The sequence below is a fragment of the Pristis pectinata genome, chromosome 26 (genome assembly GCF_009764475.1).
Source record: "Pristis pectinata isolate sPriPec2 chromosome 26, sPriPec2.1.pri, whole genome shotgun sequence".
NCBI classification, from domain to species: Eukaryota; Metazoa; Chordata; class Chondrichthyes; order Rhinopristiformes; family Pristidae; genus Pristis; species Pristis pectinata.
The window spans coordinates 26,254,645-26,276,098 of record NC_067430.1 but is presented as its reverse complement, the minus strand read 5'-3'; the positions used below and the strand labels follow the sequence as shown (position 1 = coordinate 26,276,098).

The 21,454-nt window shown below is 40.2% G+C and overlaps 1 protein-coding gene across 1 annotated transcript; it reads left to right on the top strand.

Moving 5' to 3' along the window:
* Window positions 1-2: 2 nt before the first annotated feature.
* Window positions 3-21,197, top strand: slc25a33 (solute carrier family 25 member 33). The gene is made up of 7 exons (XM_052039235.1): window positions 3-181; window positions 9,761-9,940; window positions 14,470-14,547; window positions 15,356-15,456; window positions 16,226-16,292; window positions 16,968-17,242; window positions 19,479-21,197. Exons 1-7 carry the CDS (start codon window positions 141-143, stop codon window positions 19,667-19,669), a joined length of 933 nt encoding a protein of 310 aa, XP_051895195.1. The 5' UTR covers window positions 3-140; the 3' UTR covers window positions 19,670-21,197.
* Window positions 21,198-21,454: the final 257 nt, after the last annotated feature.

Sequence of the window (21,454 nt, the reverse complement as noted above, 5' to 3'; positions counted from 1 at the left end):
TCACAGGCCGGGCCGAGTGCGTGTGTGCGCGTGCGCGAACTCCTGTTCCCGACGCTGAGGCTGTTCTGCGGCGGCGGCGGCGCCGGGTCCGGGTCCGTTGGGGAGAGCGTGGTGCCCGCCAGGTCATGTCAGAGTGAACGATGTCTCAGCGGGACACCTTACTGCACCTCTTCGCTGGAGGGTGAGTGAGTGAGCCGGCCCCTCTCCGCCGCCATCCTGCTCCCGGTTGCCGGGGTGATGAAGACGGCAGGGATGGGGGAGGGGAGGGGTTGGTTGGTTGGTTGGTTGGTGGGGGGGGGGCAGAGACATAATTCTCCCCCTGACTGAATGGGAATGTTCCAGAAGCCGTAGGTGTCGAGGAATTAAGGGTTCGGGGCACAGAAGCGGAGCTGAGGGTAGCATGGATCAGCCAGGATCACACTGAGTGGCGGGGCAGGCGTGAGGGGGCCCGGTGACCCACTCCCGCTCCTATCCCCACCCTCTTCTCCCCCCCCCCCCCCCCATCCCTTGCTCTGCGGGTCACAAGGCTGTCATTTGCTCCAGAGTCTGCAGCCACAGGCAACGATTTGGAAAGCAAGCGGTTTCTTGGTCTTTATTACGAGAGGATTTGACCACAGGGTGCAGTTATGTAAGGCCTTGGTGAGACTGCACCCGGGCTATTGTATACAGTTCCAGTCTCTTCACTTAAAAGCAAAAATGATGCGCCTGCCATAGAGAGAGGGCAGTGAAAAGTCGCCAGTCTGGTTCCCGGTGTCACTCGATGGGGAAAAGGGTATTCTTTAAAGTTTAGAAGAATGAGAGACTTGTACAATTCTTACATAGTTCGAGAGGCTGGATGCAGGGAGGATGTTTTCCCAGGCAGAAAGGTCGAGAACAAGGGTCACAATCTCAGGATAAGGAGTAGGTCATTTTCAACTGAGAGAAAGAGAAATTTTTTCATGCAGAGTATGGTGAATCTTTGCAATTCTCTATCCCAGACAGCTGTGGGAGTCATTGGGTTATTTAAAACAGATTGATAGATTTTTGGATATTAAGGGAATTGAGGGATATTGGGATAGTGCAAGAAAGTGGATCTGATGTGGAAAATCAACCAAGGTCTTGATGAATGGCAGAGTAGGCTTATGTTTTTTAACCTTCTCCCTCCCCCAACTCCACCTCATTGTGACTCCATGACATTAAATGCCTACAAAATTATTTGTATGAGAAATTGAACAGAATACAATGTACCCCCAGATAGTAAGATATTTCAGTATTAATCTCTTTTCAAATCTGGTCTGCAATAAGAATGTTAATGGTATTTTTTTTTCTTTTGTTGTGCATATTTGCTGGCCTGGCTGGTTCAGAAATGAGGCTGATGGTTAGATTACATAGTCTCATCTGTTTGGTAGTGTGGGCAGGTTCCCCAGAATAGCAAACAGCTTTTGAACTTGTGCCAGCTATCTGGTCCAGTAATGTAAATGAGATGTGATTGCAAGGCCAAGACCTCATACTGTATTAGTCAGCTAATTGCCACACACTTGATTTTGCTTTTAAAATGCATGACTTCATCGCATAACTCTTATCCAGTGATATCTAATTATCAGCTTTAATAATAAGTAGATTGATTTTATTTTTATTGTAACCAAAACCTGTTGTGTATGTGTTCTGTGGTGTATGACTGTAATGAAATTTATTGGAAATACATAGTAATTTAACTGGATTATCCGGACACTAGTATTTGTGTGCTGTAGAATTAATTTCCACTGAGTTGTTTTTCTTTCTCATGGTTAAGTTTCTCAAGGATGTTGCTATTTTCAGTCTACCTTCTGGCTATGATTATGATAATGCCTGTACTGCAGTGGGATAAGAGTACAAAAGAAGGGGAGTCCTACAACTCCTAGCAGGGTCTTTGGTGAGGCTGCACTTCAAGTGCAGCACGCTGCTTGGTTTCAGGAAGAAAATTCTGGATACCTTTGGGAGCAGGGGATAAGGAAGGGCAGTTAAGAGAAAGTTTACAAGATTGATTTCTGAAATGAGAAAGCTGTCTGTTGATGGAACTTTCTGCGGAATGGGTTTACGTGCATTGAATTTTACCAGAAGAGGAGGGGATTTCATTGAAACATAGAACAATTACAGCACAATTCAGGCCCTTCGGCCACAAAGCTGTGCCGAACATGTCCCTACCCTAGAAATTACTAGGCTTACCCATAGCCCTCTATTTTACTCAGCTCCATATACCTATCTAACAGTCTCTTGAAAAACCCTATCGTATCAGTCTCCACCACCGTTTCCGGCAGCCCATTCCACGCACAATATGTAATACTCTCGAGGCTTCTGAGGTTGTTTCCCTTTGGAGAGGCTAGGACTAGGGGGATTTGTCTCAGGATAAGAGGTTGGGTATTTTCTACTGAGTTGGAAGAACTTCTTCCTTCAGAGGGTTGTGAATCACTGGCAGTGTCTATTTAGAGGGTTAGGAATGCTCAGTTGTAGAGTATGTGGGAGTCTGAGAATGATGTATTTTTCATATCCAGTGGAAGTAAGGGATAAAGGGATTACATGGCAAAGTAAAGATGAGTCGGTCATGATCTTAAGTGGTGGAACGAGCTGGAAGGGCTGTGTGTCCTTTTTATTCTTAATAGCATCTATTTATTCAGTGACTTAAATGCAGCAAGGCTTCTAAGATACTTCTCAGCAGCAATATCAGACAAAGTGACAGTGTCACACAAGTTATTACTGATGTTCCTGCTCATGTAAGGTGTGTCTTAAAGATGTAGAGGCCATTTGAGAAGTAGAAAGGTCTAAGAAGGGGGAATTCCAGAACTTGGGAACATCATGGTTGAAGACACAGCTACCAGTGGTGTCATGATTAAATTCAGGCATGATGAAGAGGTCATAATTCATAGAGCACAGATATCTTCTAAGGTTATAAGACTAGAGAAGATTACAATAGAACATGGACAAATCTGAAAACAAGAAAATTTTTAAATTTGAATCACTGATTGAGCTGGGGTAGGTGTAAGTCACTAAGCACAAGTATGATGGTGTGAGTAAAGATGTGGGCAGTTTTGGATGATATATTCATGGACGTTAGAACAAATATGGCTGGCCAAAACTAGGTTGAAACTGTAATATCTTGAGGTAATGAAGCTATGATGTTTTCAGCAATAGATGGCTGAGACTTGGTGATGTTATGGAGGTAGAAATAGGTGGAGTTGCCTGCAGCTCATCCTGATTTGGTTATAACACAGAGTTTGCAAACAGTTTGGTTAATTTATTTTGGGGTATTTGCCAAGGAGAGGACAAAGAAGAGAGTTTATAATGAGGAATCGAAGACGATGGTTTTCATTTTCCCAAAATTTTGTTGGAGGAATTCTCTGCTAGTCCAGAACTATGTATTGGACAAGTAGTCTGGTAATTTACAGACAGTGGCAATGTCAAAACAGGTGGTGACTGGGTAGAGGTGGATGTTATCAGTGTAAATGTCAGAAACAATGCCATATTTTTGGAAGATGTACCAAGGGGCAGGATGTAGATAAGAGAACTGGGCTGAGGTAGATCCTTTGGGTACATTAACGGTAACAATGTGGATGCTAGCTGTAAAGCCTTGCTGGTGATTCTCTGGATATGATTAGGTTGATTATGCATGATATCAGGTGTGTTCAGCTCCACCTAACTGCATTGGTGGAGAGGCATTGGAAGAAGATTAAGTTGTCAACAATGCTAAAATCTGCAGATGGGTCAAGAATCTGTTGGGTCAATGCGCCTCAGTTTCCTATTTCCACATCTGTAGATGCTGATCCATCCCTGGGATATGTTTTAAATCTTGTGTGCCATCAGTTGCTTTGTTCAGTTGGAGATTATTATGCCGTGAGTTTGGAGCATGAATGTGGATACTCTATTTGACCATTATCCCTGTTACGACTCAGCGGTTGGTTCACTTGGCTCTGAATTAAAAGTAGCAGATTCAATTCCTATTTCAAACTTGAGCACAAAATCTAACCTTCATTGTGGGAGAGCTGCAGTGGTGGAGGTGCTCCATTTCAGTTCAGACATTTAACCAATGCCCTGATTACCTCCTTGAGTGTATGTAAAAGAGCCCACGGCTTTACTTTGAAGAAGAAAATTGTAATTATCCTGAGTTTCATTATGTATCTATGAGAGCTTGTTGTGCACAAATTGACTGACATGTTTCCTATCACAGTGATACTTCAAGAGTACTTAAGTGCTTTGGAATGTTCTTGGGTTATGAAATAAATAAGACTACTTATGGTAGTCCCAATCCATTATGTTATTTGCAAAGTTTAGGAGCAGAAGCTCATTAACTTCCTTTGCATTGCTGGGGATCTTACCTGAAACGCCCAAGGTGAGATTACTGCAAAAACAAAAGCAAAGCTGAAATCTTGCATAATCATGCTGTATTAATCAGTTGAAACATGCAACCATTGATATTTAATTTTTCATAGTATTTCTTTGTTTGCTATTATAAATGACAAACTCCACTGAATAAACAGTCAGAAAACTTTACAACTTTGCTCACCCTATCTTCTTTTGGTAATTAATTTTATGTAATGTACCAAGGGATAATCATTGAATCTTCCATATTTGTGATATACAACTAATTTCCTGGAACGTAATGCCATTTGTGACAACATTGAGGCTCAGCTCTTCTGGCAGTGAGATAGTAAGTATGACGTAGGCAGTGTTTTATTCCATTTGTATGGTCCTGGTGATGCATGTGTTGAACATCTATGAAGGGAAGTACAGAGTGCAGTGTTCTGTAGAATGTTATAAATGTGATAGAGAACATGGCCATTAAAACGGCTTTGCTCATGAGCCATTAACACAACTTGCAATACAGCAAGTGTTGAATAACCTCAAATGTGTAAAAACAGGTACCATTAGTACATGGAATTTAAAATAAAATGTTACTTTGTGCAGTTTATTTAATAAGATAATGGTTCAGACTGTAAGATATTAATTACTCAATGTTGGTCTAAAATTTGTTATTAAAGTTTTTGCACATTTTACCACAAAAGAACCTAGGAGGGTATGATTCAGAGCTAGCATAACAATATTTTAATACTGGCTAGAAGAAGAAAAAAAATCATGTGTCGCATATTCTGTTGTCAAGTATGTAGCAATCTCATTAAGGATATTTAGCAGTAACCAAAATCATTTGCGGTCTCTACTACATTAAAAGTTGCATTTACTATATATACCCTTAATGTAGCAAAACGTACATACAGTTGAGCCACTTATTAGAGCACATAATCAAATACTTGGTGACTGACAGAGGTGGGTTTTAAGGAGCATCAAATGGAGAAAGAAAGGAGAGGTTCAGGAAGGGAATTCTAGAGCTTTGATCCTTGGCAGTTGAAGGCATGGCTGCCTGTGGTGGAACTTGTTTCTCTTTTATTATTATTTTTCTCATATTTTCTCACAGTTCAGCTGATCAAGTCTATGCCAGTGCTCAGAATATTCCCATGAGTCCCATTTCCCCATGTATTTCCTTGAAGTTTATTCTCTCATGTGCCCTTCAGCTCCCCTGATTCTTTTTCTTCCCAGTGACACCAGGGGTAATTTAGAGTAGCCAGTTAACTGACCAGCCGCCTTTGAGATGCAGGAGAAAACTGGAGCACCCAGGGAGAAATGATGCGGTTACAGGGAGAACATGTAAACTCCATAGTCTCAGTGTCTTGAGCTCAGAATCAAACTGAGGCAGCAGCTTTAACTGCCATGTCACTGTGTCGGGTGGCAACAAATGAACACACTCTTAACCACACCCTCTTGCTCAGCTGGGCAAGAGGGTGAAAAGACCTCCCCTCAGCTGAGAAACAAGGCAGTCTCTGTATTAAACCTGATTTCTGCTGAAGTATTGAAACATGGAGGAGAAATACCTATGACACAAATTTATGACTTGATCTGGGAAGAAGAAAGCATGCCAGGGGATCTCAGATGCTACAATCATGACCATCTTTGAAAAAATAGACAAGTCTGACTGTGATAATTACAGCCCTGCTATCTGCCACAAGTAAAGTCATTGTGAGCATTCCTACTTGATAGTCTTTCACAATGCTGTAGAGCTCTCCCTGAGCTGAAATGCAGATTTCACCTATCAAGAGGCATGATGGACGTGATCTTCACTGAGCAACAAATCTAAGAACATTGCAGGGGGCAGCATCATCCACTGTCTATGGCCTCCTTTGATCTCTTAAAAGCCTTATTTCCATATATCCTGACAACATAGAAAGAAGTTGTTTTGGCCCATGGAATCTATACCAGTTCATAACGCAATCCCATTTCCCACTTACTTTCCCTGTAACCTTTTCTCTACACATTACCATCAACTTCTCAGAATCTGCCATTCATCTGTACACTGGGGACAATCTACTAACCCCCTATTTGAGCTATTACATTGGACGTGATTGGAAGGTGAAACATTGGAGGGATTAGTAGTAGAACAAGAATGAGAATTTTGAAGTCAAAATTTTGCTTGAGCAAGTGCTAATGTCTTTCAAGAAGCATAGGGACTTGGTACGTCAAGACAGAGCAGAATTTTGAATGACCTCGCGCTTAGAGGAAAGGTAATCTAGGAATGTACTTAAATAGTTAATGGAAGTAACAAAGGCATAGATGAGAGTTACAGCAGTGGATGAGCTGAGGCAGTCATTGTGGGGTGTCATAATGCAATGTTGAGAAACCCCTATTGAGCTTTATTTGTGAATAATTTAAATTTGTAATCATGAGGCATGATAGGAAGTGTAGCAAGTAGATTGAGGGTTAAAAAGTATAATGTACCTAATATGTAAACCTTAGCTATGGTATTTATTGTTTTTGTTCCCTGTGATAGGGATCTTGGGTTTTGTAGTTGTTGGAGGAGATGTTGCAAACCATGTTTGTTACTTAGAAAGATTGTGAGCAAAGAGAAACTAAATTAGAACTGTGTGTTCATTAAGGGGGAATAAGAAATTATTCCAAAATCTTGAGGTCTGTAGGAAGAATTAGATTGGAACTGGGTGTGAATGTGGCATTGAAAGAACAGAAGCAGTTGAATAGAAGATGAGGATTAGTGTACCGAGCAATGCTGTCGAGGGAATTGCAGATATCAGATTGGTAACTGAAGAGTTTTTAACTGAGTGGAATTAGGATGCATTTAGGAAACAACAAGAACGGACAGAAGCACTGCCCCAGAGGAATTCAGAAGCACAGATAGCAATACTTAGCTCTGTTGATAAATGCTGTTGTTAAATATTTTGTTTGTATACACTGGACGAACTTTATAATATAATTTCATAGATATTAGTGTCAGAGAGTTGTACAGCACAGAAACACACCCTTCAGCCTAACCAGTCCGTGCCGACCTATGTGAAGTGTGAGCCTATAAGATAAGGTTTGCTAGTATTATTTCTGTTCTTAACTAGTGCATTTTTTTAAAGATATCTTTATTAGTCATATGTACAGTGAAACACACAGTGAAATACATCGTTTTTGCATAATGTTCTGGGGGCAGCCCACAAGTGTTGCCACGCTTCCAGCGCCAACATAGCATGCCCACAACTTCCTAACCCGTACGTCCTTCGGAATGTGGGAGGAAACCGGAGCACCCGGAGGAAACCCACGCAGACACAGGCGGAATGTACAAACTCCTTACAGACAGTGGCGGGAATTGAACCTGGGTTGCTGGCGCTGTAATAGCGTTACGCTAACCGCTACACTACCATGCCTGCCTGTCTACACTACCGTGCCTGCCCATTTGAGATGTACATAGTAATTACTCTGGGGTAGACAGTCAGAATCTTTTTTTCCCAGAGTAGAAATGTCAAATACTAGAGGGCATAGCCTTAAGGTGAGAGGGGGAAAATTTAAAGGAGATGTGCAGGGTAAGTTTACAGAGTGGTAGATACCGGGAACACACTGCCAAGGCTGGTTGTGAAAGCAGATACGATAGTGGCGTTTAAGAGGCTTTTGAATATGCAGGAAATGGAGGGATATGGATCCCCTGTAGGCAGAAGAAATTATTGCATCATGTTCGGCACAGACATTGAGCTGAAGGGCCTATTCCTGTGCTGTATGTTCAAGGTTCTATGTAAATGTTGTGAGAATTTCTGCCTCCATCACCCACTCGGGTAGCGTGCTCCAGATTCCAGCCATCCTCTGGCTGAAAAAGTTGCAACATACCCCTTCTAAATCTCTTATCCCTTACCCTAACCTTATACCCTCTAGTTTTAGATACTTCTTTTGGTAAAGTTTCCTACCATTTACCCACCTAAGCCCTTCATAATTTTGTGTATCTTTGTCAGGTACCCTCTCAACTTCCTGGCTTTTAAACTTGAGCAAGTAAATGACTCTGGGTGAATACAAATGTAAAGCCTACACCCTTAATCCCAGGACCCATGGGCTTTTCCCTATGCAAAAACTGATGGAAATAATCTTATTTTGACAGCCATCCCCAACAATATGTGATTGGGGTGTGCCAGGGTGTTGGTCAGACTTAATGGAGGCTTTACAGGTATTTTGCATGATACCTGATTTGCATGTGATGCATCTAAAGATGGAGAGATGTGTTTCTGAACCCAGCAGGCTGAAGTTGGGAGTGGGGAATAGAAAGGTAAAGAGTTAATAGACATTAAGAGTGAAGCATAAGTATTGGTGAAACGATGGAGCAAATTCCAGAGTTGGATTTGCAACAAGGCTACAGAGAAAATTTGTAGACGTGGTATTTTGGTATTACTAGTGATGGTGAGCTAATGGAGGACAGCAAGAATAAGTTGATAGATGATTGTGACACAGGCAAGGTTTCAGATACTAGAATATTGGAAGAGTTTGAGATTTTTACTGCAGAGTTAAAATAATGGCAGAAGAATAGTTGTGCTGCATTATAATTTAAAGGTTTGGCGCATTGATGTGTAAGTTTATGCAAGACTGTCCATTTCAGTCTCTCTGCTAATGTCTAAGATGGCTAATTTCTGTGAAAGACTTTTTTCTCTTGTTGTAGTTACTGTATGGTGCCTGTATCATTAGGAAATGATTTGCTCTTGTCAATATTGTTTTGTAAAATTCTTTATCTCATTGTTTCCACTGTCATTATAACAACTAAGATGCATAAAGTTAGGTTAAATATTAAAACAATGTAAATGTAGATATTTGCATTTATAAAGTGGGTGTGACCTGAAAATGTTTTGAGAACCAAGAATTAACATGCATTTGACATTAGCGGTTGGCAAAAATGATCATATCCATATTGCAAAGGATAACTTTGCATGAATAACAGACAATCTACTGGAGGAACTCAGCAGGTCAGGCAGCAATGTGTGGAGGGGGTGGGAGTGGGAAGGAATTGTCAATGTTTCAGGTCAAAACCCTGCATGAGGCCTGAAATGTCAACAGTTCATTTTTCCCTCCCCCTCCCCCCCCACAGATGCTGCCTGACCCACCAAGCTCCTCCAGCAGATTGTTGCTCCAGATTCCTGCATCTGCAGTCTCTTGTGTCCCCATAGCTTTGCATGATCCTGCCTGATACTGTAATTCGCTTCTGTTCTAATCTCCAGTTTTGACAGAAGTTTGCACTTCTTTTAAAATACAAATGGGACCTGCTTTTCACATTCACAAGCTTCCTTTGCTTTTAAGTAATTTTTAACTGAGAAATAATATCACCCTTTCTGCACAAGTTCCTATTCCCATGTTCCCAAAATAAAGCTCACACAATGATCACCCCGATTTGATGCCATAGCAGCTAAATGAAATAAATTAATTTATTTTCTATTCTTTGCACTATCCACAGGTGTGGAGGAACAGTGGGGGCAATTGTCACTTGCCCATTGGAAGTGATTAAGACTAGGCTCCAGTCTTCGGGCTTAACACTTCGATCAGTCTACATTCCACAGGTCAACCTGAATACAATCAATGGACCGGGTGTTGTTCGGCCAGCACGTGTAGCACCAGGACTTTTCCAAGTTCTAAAGTAAGTGGATTATTTCTATATTTGTCTTGTTTGTTTGTTTTCTGCATTTCTTTTTAAAAGTTATAAGTTGTCTTCTAGGTTGTGGGTTATGTATTAATGCATGTTGTTCCAAGCAGTATCTTGGATGTTTCAGTGATTGCCTAATCAATGCATCTCAAGTTAGATATTAATTGGTAAAGTAAGAATATTAGATATTGAAGTAGTAGGCTGTACAGCTCCTCGAGGTCACTCTGCCATTCAATATGTTCATGGCTGATACCATATTTCATGTATTTTTCCACCTGATCGTCACTTGATTTGTTTTTTACAGTCCAAAATTCTCTTTATTCACTTTGCTTAGATCTTTGATAATTTCAAATAATTCCTTCCGTTTACCTCTCAGCATTAAATGCTATTAGAAGAACAATCCAGTTTCTCAAGTCTACTGCCTTTGTTTAATAAAAGTCCTTCACTTGGGGGCAATTCTATTAAATCTTATCTGCACCCTCGCAGTCATCACATCATTCCAGTAGTTTTGGTGATGGGGATTGGATGCAGTACTCTTGTTTCAGCCAAGCCTAGTGCTTCAGAGAAGTTTGACTTAAACAGTGATACAGAACAAGAGTTAAGAATCCTAGAACGCTGAATGCTTTTTTAATATTTGTTTCTCAGGCTGTCCTGGATTTATGCATATGTATAACCAGTTTGACTTCTTCCTGCCCCATTTTCAAAAGTATGCCCTTTTATGCTATATTGCTTTTCACTTATCTACCAAAATGAAGCACTTCACACTTCCCTGCTTTATATTGGTCTTGTTTTACTTTTACCAGCTTGTCAATATCTTCTTGAAGGCTGTAGCTACCTCCATTCTTTACCATGTTTAACATATTTATTCATTAGTAGATTTAGAAATGGTATTCTATGTCCATGGCAAAGTCACTTCTGTACATTGAGAAAAGCATGGTCCTGGTACCAACCCAGAAGAAACACCGTTCTACACCTGCCTCCAACCCAAAGCCAATTTTGCGTCCATGTTGTCACTGAGTTTAGTTGGGCCTTTTTCTGGTTGGCAAGCTGTAATAAATGGCCTCAGTGCTAGGGCCTCCAGTTTTTTACAATTCATTTAAGTGACGTGAATAAAGGGACTGAAGATATTTGCTGATGACACAATGACAGGTAAGAAAGTAGGTTGTGAGGAGCACATAAAGAAGGTACAAAGGGATAAAGAGATTAAATGAGGTGGGCAAAGAGCTGGCAGATATGAATTTGTCCATTTTGGCAAGAAAAATGAAAAAAAGAGAAGCATATTGTTCAAGTGGTGGGAGATTGCAGAACTCTGAGATGCAGGGGGATCTGGGTGTCCATGCACAAGATTCACAAAAAGCTTATAAGTGGGTACAGTAAGTAACTGGGAAAGCTAGCAGAATGTTGTTGTTTATTGCAAGGGGTGTTGAATATCAAACTAGGGAGCTTGTGCTTCAGTAAGAAAGGGCACTGATAAGATCACATTTTAGAATATTGTGTCCAGCTTTAGTCTTTTAGTTAAGGAAAGCAGTTCAAGGAAGGTTTATAAAACTTGTACCTGGAATGGGTGGAAAGAATGGACAGACTAGGGTTGTATCCACTGGAGTTTAGAAGAATGCGAAGGGATTTGACTGAAATATACAAGATCCTGAATGGTTTTGACAAGCTGAAGTGCAGAGGGAGTTTCCTCTTGTGGGAGAATCTAGAACTAGTTGTTAATGTTTATTAATAAGGGGTTGCCCATGTAAGATGGAGATGAGGTGAAATGTTTTCCTCTCAGTATTTTCATTCTTTGGAATTCTCTTTTTCAATGAGCAGTAGAAGCAGATCTTTGAATATTCAAACTGGTTAGTGCTGCAGAGGAATGGGTATATTTTTATCACTTTTGTAAATAACTGTCTTTCCAGCTTTAAAAGGAAAAATATAATCAAGTGTTTTGTTCAGAGTAGGAGCATAGTTACATCAGATGCACGTGTACAAAAAAAATTTGTATGCACACACTCTATTTAATATTGTTAATGTTTCTAAAGTGATTAAGACTTCAGTGTTTCTGTTGCTGTCAATATAAGGTACAAGCTAGCAAATGCCAGTTTGCAGAACCTATTCTAACCTTGCTGCAGTAGAAATCCCCTTTCTTCTCAACCTCTCTCTCCCCCTCTCCTTCTCTCCCCTTTGTGGTCAAGTATGTCTCGCTTCCGATGCAGTTACATCGGCTCTGAGTTGACTAACAAGTCCAATGCAGAATGTGTAGGCACTCTCATAGATGCTTGAGGGGGCAGACGGTGAGCTTTTGGACTCTTGTATGCTGCTTCTGCCGTTTAGCCTCCACGTGATCTAGTCAGCGGGGCTCAAGGTGCTCAGTGCCTTCTCAAATGCCTCCCAGCCAGTTTGAATGATTTTGGGGGATATATATCAGTCATTAACGGTGCTACATTTTTTCAAGGAGGTCTTGAGGGCATCCTCAGAGTTTTCCATGGAAGTTATTTGCTGTGATGGATGTTGGAGTTACTTGCTTGATCTGGGAGACTGATGTCAGGCATGCAGATGATGTTATCTGACCTGTGGAGCTATTTGAATCTAAGTAGAGCCATCGATGCTGCAAAGTTATCCTGGAAGAGGGTGCTGATGTTGGTTTGTCTATCCTGCTAGTGGATTTGGAGGATTACATAATAGCAGTACTCCTCTAGTGCTTTGAGGTGGTTACTGCAAGTTGTCCATCCCTCCAAAGGCCTTGGTCTTTGAGCACACATTTTCTCATGCAGCCAAAGGTTGTGCTGGCATAGGGGATTCTGTCATCTGTGTTTATCCTCATGGAGAGGTGACTTCCAAGCTATGGGAAGTGATGCACATTGACAAGGGTCCTGTCATGGCTCTTGATAGGATGTTGTAGTGTTGTATGATTGGGGCAGGTTGGTGAAGGTTCTTTCCCTTCAAGATCTTTAGTGTAAGGTCATTTTCACATGTGCTTCATTGAAGAAATCAACAATGGTTTGGAGCTAGTCCTTGGGACATGCACACAAATATCATTTGCTTAGTGTAGCTCAATGCTTGATGTCAAGATTAATTTGGTCCACTCACCCCAATCCAACGTTCCTGCTTCAGGTCCACCTCCCTCTGCCCTCACTCCCTTTTAACTCTTTCCTCTGCCTTCATTCACCCCCTTCCCACCTTTCCTCTCCTTCTCAATTCCCCTCATTCCTTCCCCACCAAAATCCTTTCCCAACACCTCAGCTGCTGGCCAATCATTCTTTCCCAGAGTGGATTCAGATACCAATGCCACCATTTGTTGTCTACAGGGCCCTGGACACCTATCCACCACAGTCAAACTACCCGAAATCTGTGGCCAGTCCAGAATCCCCAAACCTCTTCCAGAAAATCTCAGGGCAGTCTTAAACTGACCACCAACTGCTGTCCCATGTTACCAGGTTCCAGCTTCCCGGTTCCCTATTAATGGGCTGGAGGGTCCCTATGTGCAATTTCCCAGCCAATGGAGAGAAATTCATCTGTGAGTAGGAGCATCTCACTTGCCTGTCATTATCTTTCATCATGTACAATGACTGTAACAGATTAGTGCTTCTTATACTGTCCCTAAACCCACTGGGCCTCTGTCTCGTACACCTATTCTATATTCTACAAATTGCTGATTGCATTTGCCTACAGTATAATAATGACTTTGATTCAAATATGCATAATTACTTGTAAAGTACTTTGGGACGATCTGAGATTATGAAAGGCTTCATTGTTCAGATTTATGTACCATTGTACTTAATTAGCAAAATATTCATATTAAATTTAATCTGAACCAGCAAAACACATACACAATCCTGTCCCAATATCGAGGATGGAAACTGAAAGGAACAGCAAAGGTCCATTGAGCAACTTTGAATAGTTTTAGATTATATGATGATGAATTTATAGCCAGCTCTGCCCTTCTGCTTTTGAAATATTACTTGATTTTCTATTTTTTTTAATAAATGTATGTAAAGCAAGACAGTAATTTTAAACTGGAGACTAAATTGATGTTTGTGCTGCCTGATACAATTATCTGACAACAATTCATTCAGCACCTTCCACACAGAAAACAAAAGTTCATTTACTTCTCAGAGCAATGTTTTTTTCAGACCTCTAACACAAAGCGAAAGCTGTTAGGAAAACAAATAGCAAAAAATGCAGATAGCCACCTGAAAAAAACAGGAAATGTTGCAAATACTCAGCAGGCCAGGCAGCTCCAATGAAGAGAGAAATGGGGTTAAGGTTGCAGGTTGTTATCATTTTATCAATTCGTAGGACAGGTGTGAATAGCTTGGTCACCAAGGTAGATTTTTAAGAACTGGAAGTTCCGAGAGGGACTGAGAAGGGGATTTCAGAGCGTATACTCAGCTAGCCAAAGATATGACAATGAGGAAGGATTCAGTAGTTTTATTCAGTGCTCTGACATCAATAAGTGCTTCAAGATTTATCACACATTGTCACTATACTACAGTGTCCTTTCATAAATTTCTAAATGTTTGTGGTACCTTTTACAGATCTATTCTAGAAAAAGAGGGACCGAGGTCACTTTTCAGAGGACTGGGACCTAACTTGATTGGTGTTATTCCATCCAGGTAAATTTTTTGCATTCATTTTTGAAGGGGAAGATATTCTTTGGACTCTGGTTACTAGGCTCCTATTACCATTGAATGCACGTTCTTAATACCTCGTAATATCTGTTGGCTTGTGATAAATGAATTGTGCTCTACTTTAGCAGTAATCAAAACCTGAAATTCAACAATAATACATGAAAATGATCTCTTTTTACTTTATATTCACACCAGCCACAAAAGAATTCATATTTAATTTGCAGAACAACCATCTTCCTTTGTGCAAGGTATCACTCCAACCATTGGATTGTTTTCCCCTTGATGGCCATTGACTATCAAGCTCCTTACTGCTAGTTTTGTTCAATTGCTGCCCTGACGTCATAGCCAATCACTGTAACCTTGCCTATGGAATTCAGCTCTTTTGTCCACATTTGGACCAAGGCTGTGAGGAGGACTGGAGCCAAATTGTCCTGGTGGAATCCAAACTAGGCATTGGTGAACAAGTGATTGGTTTCCCTGGTAGCACCATTGAACACACTTTCCATTACATTGCTAATGATTGAGTAGATTGTTTGAGCAGTGATTGGCTGGATTGGAGTTGTGCTGTTTTGTTTGAGCACACAATCTGAATCTTAAATTTGTATTTTGAATTATATTTTTGAAAAATGTATGCGTAAGACTCAAGTATTGTTGGGTGAAATTAACTGGCATGTTTAGCAACTGAGGTAGTATCCACTTCTCTATCCAAAGTATTCTTGAATCATTAAGTTCCCTGAAGGCTTGATTATATGCAACCAATATTTAATAAATTGTCACTCTTGTGTACGTACAGAGCGATCTACTTTGCTGCTTACTCCAAAGCCAAGGAGAAGTGTAATGGAATGTTTGTACTGCACTCTAACCTTGTCAACATGTGTTCCGCTGGCTTTGCAAGTAAGCATTTTTGATTACTTATATACAAAATTTTCTTCTAAGAATGAATATACATGAAAATGAGTTTTATTATCTCTTCCCAGGACTTAGACACTATCATTTGCTTAGATGTGTGTACTTTTTTAAAAATAAAATTATCCATATTTTATCTTTACCTTTTATCAACAAATATATTATGGACTCTGAGGTTTTAACTTGCAGCAAACTATCTGATATTAATGGACTCCTGCTCCACCAAAGTCCTATTTATCTGGAATGATGAGCACAGTTCGGCATTAGCTGGATGATCATAGCAATGCCTTGCACTATGCTGGAGCCATCCTAAGTAGTGGACAGACCAAAAGATGCTGCGTGATCTGTCTCTCGCTGCATTTGCAGGTCCCTGGTCTGATAGCCACCCCATTTCAACACATTGGTGTTTGTTCGGCCATCTCTGCAGGTGATTAAGAGCCTTCAAAATAGTTTGGAGCCTTACAGAAGGTTCACTCATCTCCTACATCCTCACCATGTCTGTTTCTGCCAGGAGGTGATCCCTGTACCAAGCTGGTTTACTTGATTGGGGTGTGTTTTCAGGATTAGCAGCCAGAAAGATCTTTGGGGCTGCAGAGTGCTTTTCTTTTGACCCCATTAATGCATTAAAATATTGAACCTTGAAGCTGGTGGCATATTTGCAAAGTTACTGCTTTACTGAATTGTTGCATCTATAAATTATAATTCACGATTTCAGGAAATGTCAAAGAGAAATAAATGTAACTTTTTAATGCACTAGGCTTTATCACAAATACATTGATGAATCCTATTTGGTTGGTCAAAACAAGGATGCAGCTGGAAAGCAGGTAGGCTGTAATTGTGCACTTGTTTTGTTCAGCATAATTGTAACAACAATTAAAAATGCTTCCATGCTTCATTGAATGCTCTGAATGCACTGCCCTCCACTCTCTCCTCACTAATCCTAATCTTACCATCAAACCCACAGACAAGGGTGGTGCTGTTGTAGTCTGGCGGACTGACCTTTACCTTGCTGAGGCCAGATGTCAACTCTGGGACGCCTCCTCTTACTCACCCCTCAACCAGGACCCCACCAAGGAGCATCTGGCTATTGTCTCCGGCACCATCACCAACCTCATAACCTCCCCTCTACAGCCTCCAACCTCATAGTTCCCCTAACCCGCACTACCCATTTCTACCTCCTACCCAAGGTCCACAAACCTAACTGCCCCAGTAGGCCCATTGTTTCTGCCTGCTCCTGCCCCACTGAACTCGTGCCTTCATATAAAGGCAGCTTGTGCTCCTCCCCCCTCCCCTGACCTTTTTATTCCGGCTTCTGCCCCCTTCCTTTCCAGTCCTGATAAAGGGTCTCGACCTGAAACATCGACTGTTTATTTCCCTCCATAGATACTGCCCAACCTGCTGAGTTCCTCCAGCATTTTGTGTATGTTGCTCCAGATTCCAGCATTTGCAGAATCCCTTGTGTCTCCCTGCTTATTTGGTTCCTTATTATCTGTTTGCAGGAAGCGAGGTGAAAAAGCAACAAATGCTTTCCAATGTGCAAGGCATGTCTATCAAACTGAAGGATTCAAAGGTTTTTACAGAGGTTTAACTGCTTCGTATGCTGGGATCTCCGAGACTGTGATTCATTTTGTTATTTATGAAGCCTTGAAGAAACATTTGGAGGAATGGAGGCTCACTGTGAGGGAGAATGATAAGAATGTTTCAGACTTCCTAGGATTGATGATAGCTGCTGGAATTTCAAAGACTTGTGCATCTTGTACTGCTTACCCTCACGGTAAGTCTTCTTGCTCCTTGGTCGGCACAAGGCGTGGACAGAAGGAATCTTTGACGATGATCATGGGGGAGCAGGAGGGGGTAAAAGTGAGGCAATGATGAATGGGGTGAAGAGGAGTAATCATCTGAGATGGTGGAGGATTGGGAGGGAAAAGGTAGGGTAATTGTCTGGGGAGATGGGCTCAAACTGAGATAACAAAGCAGCTCATTGTTTTTAAAAACAATTTATTTCCCAATAGCTCTTGGGTTTAACATGTTACGTATATTAATACATTGATGTTTATTGCACATGTAGACGCAATCAATTGGCAGCCCTGTTAAAATTCAAAGCCAGAAATTAATAATTCTGAATGCTGTTCAAGAAAATTACAAATACTTCCAGGTCTGATTTACCATTATGTGAAAGAGATCTTGAAGACTTTACACATTAGGATTCAACAGAATTCATTTTCTAGCTTTTGAGAATAGAATTGATGTTGAATTTTGAATAAGTTTAATACTGGGTTATAACTATTACTGTTTTACTATGTAATGCTCAACTGAGTAACTGCTTTGCGTGTGACTTTGCAAGTTTGGGTTTGCAGTGTTTATCTAAGATGTACGAAAGTGAGGTGGAAATGCCTCACTTTTTTCAATAGTAAACCTAACAGAGAGTGTGTTTTGTGACCCAATGCCTGATTTTTTTTTCCCAAGAGCATAAGTTTATCTCTTATCAATCATGTTAAGAAGGTCATTCGACCAGCTGTCTGTGTCAGCTCTTCAAGCTTCACTTCTCTGCTCTTCCCTTTTGATCTTCAAGTATTATCATTTGAAAGGTGCAGTTGATTCTGCAACCTCCTGTTTATCAGGCAACCCATTTCAGTTCAAAATTACTTGGTGTGTTCAAATAAAACCTCTTTTCCCTCCTTTTCTTTGCCATACTATTTTTATTTTCATTTCATTCTCTTTTGTTGTGCATTGTGACAAAATTATATTTACTTCAGTATATTACTTGAAGAGCTGCAATAAATTTGCTCTCAAATAACAATAATATTATAATAGACTCCTTTTTTTTCCTGAATAACTTAAGTGGAAGAAAGCATTTCTGACAAGGGAAATGCTAGACATACTGAATGAATAAATCATTGGAATTGCTATTGATGGTGTTCCCAAAAAACAGGGGCGGATTGTGGGTGGGCCCACATCAAGTCCTATTGTAGGTCCCAGAGCAGCACAAGCTCAGGGCTATGCTATCTCCTTTAACCATGAGCACTCTGAGAGGATGATAAGTAAAAAAGGAAAAAACATAAAACATGCAATATATGCATAAATATATCAAGGCTACATTTTTTTCAATGTTAACTGTTCACACTTTAGCCTCAAAGATAAAGATTTCTCACTTCCTGAAAAGGTTGGACAGATTTCCTCCTTGTCCACCTTGAAAATCCACTGTCCTTCGCAGCATCAGTTTAATGTGGAAATCGCTCAGGGTCTCATGTATCTACCTGGTTCTAATGAGAGTAAAATCCATTCCTGAGAATCACATAGCTCATTGTGTCTGCAATAACTCCTTTTAAAATTGAAGGTAGTTATATTGAAATGCCTGCCCAAACCCAAGCTGGTCTCTGGTGGTCAGGACCAGCACTAGGTGGGTCCCAAACCTTACATTCCCTGGTTGGCCAGACAGTGGGAGGAGTTGAGGTCTTGCCTCAAGTATTCAGCCACAGCCTCCACAATGCTTCTTTGAGCCGCAGACACCGTATGGTTACAGGGTAAGCTGGCTGATGACTTCAATCTTTCCTCCTATTAAGGGGTCATTGCTGTCCTGGGAATTCCCTGTCTTGTCCCGTGTGATTTGTGGGGGAAAATGGAACTCGTATTAATGTCAAACAGGAAATACCATCTTCCTTTATGTGGAAATCTCTGTAAAAATATGGCATGTTGATAACCCTAACAATTGTCCTCAGCTTTAATCTGGAGAGAGGGGTTTCTATCTATCTATATATATCTGTGTGTGTGTGTGTATGTATGTATCATTCAGTGATTCTGATTAATAAATGTATGTGCGAGGATGTATTGTTTTTGCCTTTAGTTAAAGTCTTGCTTTACGGACTATTATCAGACCATTTGGTACTTGTTTAAGGAACAGATTGCTCCTGCTTCTGGGTCAATACAATTGTGGTGAGAGGAGCATTGAAGTGAAAATGGAAAAGAAGCAAAACAAAAAGATTTTCTATTTACTTGCATTTATTTTTCAGAAGTAATAAGGACAAGGTTACGGGAGGAAGGCACGAAGTACAAGGCATTTTTGCAGACTGCACGTCTAGTGGCAATAGAGGAAGGTTATAGTGCCTTCTACAGAGGACTGCAAGCTCAACTGATTCGCCAGATTCCAAACACTGCCATAATGATGACCACATACGAACTGATTGTGCATGTTTTGGGATAGCGTTGAAAATAAACGGACGCTCAGCAAATGAAGGATTCTGTTTTGTTGCAGTGCAATGTCATTATAATGACCCAGAAACTAGGGAAAAATGTAGGAAGTCACTGACCAGATTAGATACTGTTCATGCAAAGCACAAAGATGAGATTTTCTTCCTCGATCCCAGCCAGGGTGTGGTTCAGGTGCCATCTCTGGCATTAACATCCCTGGTTAACTACATACAATGTGACCAGGGCAGCTGCTGTGTAATGACATCTACACAAAATGTACTTGTCTTTATAGGTGCTGGCATATCTCCAAACTCTGTCTTCTGTGATCTGTTAGCATTCAGTTTGTGTTTGGATGTTAAGATTAGCCATTTGGGCAAGCTACCAGATGGTTACAATTGACTGATATTAACACAGCAAGATTCATCACTGACAGAAAATGAGCGGGAAACATTGGCAGGACAAAGGTATTATTTTCTCTGAAAATAATCTGAGCAGTGATAGCTTAAGCATTGGCCTCTAGACATCACTATTTATTTTAAAGATTAACTAAAATAAACTTGCAAATTTAATTTGTGTTACCTTTTCCCACTTGGAAAGCATAGGATATTTTTTGACCTGGAAACTTCGGGAAACTCTTTGAAAGGAATGTATGTATATTTGTAATGTATGTGGTTTCTGTAGATATGTTCAGGTAGTAGAATGTATTTATACTGAGTGCAGTATGAAATGCATGCTACATGCAGTAATGAAAGAAAATGACAGCAAAATGTTAATTTATTCAGTTGTTTAATGTGTCTCAACAAAATGTGGAACCTGCAAAATAGTGTTTTATGTTATTTTGAAGGGAAATGTACACTTTATCGGTTACCAAGCAAATAGAGATAATATTAACTTGCTATTTGATCCCTTTTAATTATCTTTGTTTACAACTGAGTCTCCGAAAAAAGCAATTTAGTAGTTATTGTCCAGAATTCAGTCTTAACCGAACACCAAAATTTGATGCTTTTGTTTATATTTAAAATTACTAGCTTCTGTAGTACTTTGTTGTTAATTTATTGAAACTTTGATTTCACTATTGTATCAACAGAAGATTAGAACCTGCAGTGGTGATAGTTTGAAAATTATTCTACTATTAATTTCATATGTGTGCCTTATAGATTTCACCAATGATCAAACTAACAATGGAGTGGAATGAAAATATCTTTGGTCAAGAGTGTTGCAGGTCTTTATTTGTAGTTGTTACAGACTCATACCTACCACCAATGCTTAAAACACTTCATTTAGTATCTAGAATAAAGGAAAGAGGAGAGGAAGAGAAGCATTCTATTGCAATGCTTAAAAAAAAATAGTTTCAATGGATATCAGTGTATAGCGAAAGCCAGGGTATCAAACATTTGGTATGACTTTATTAGGTAATAACCTTTTAAAGGACATAAATAATCAGTGTAAGCGCGTGTTCAGCATGTGTTGCTGTTAGTTTCTTTTCAAAATGTTCTGAATTGGTTGAAAATTCCCATCTGAATAAATATTTTCACCAGTAATTTTCTACCAAGTATTCTATTTATTTTGATCTTTAACCATAATTGGGAGCAACCAAACTTAAAGAAAATAATACCTCTTGGTTCTTCTGACCACTCTGTCAATAATGCTTTGTGTGTTTAACTGTACATGCAGCTACTCATCAAGTTGTTGTTTCATGGTAATGTTATCAGTAAAAACACAAATCCAGATCAGTGAAAACTGGATTGACAATATGACATGGAGCTGTGCACTGGATTCTAACACATCAAAGGCATGC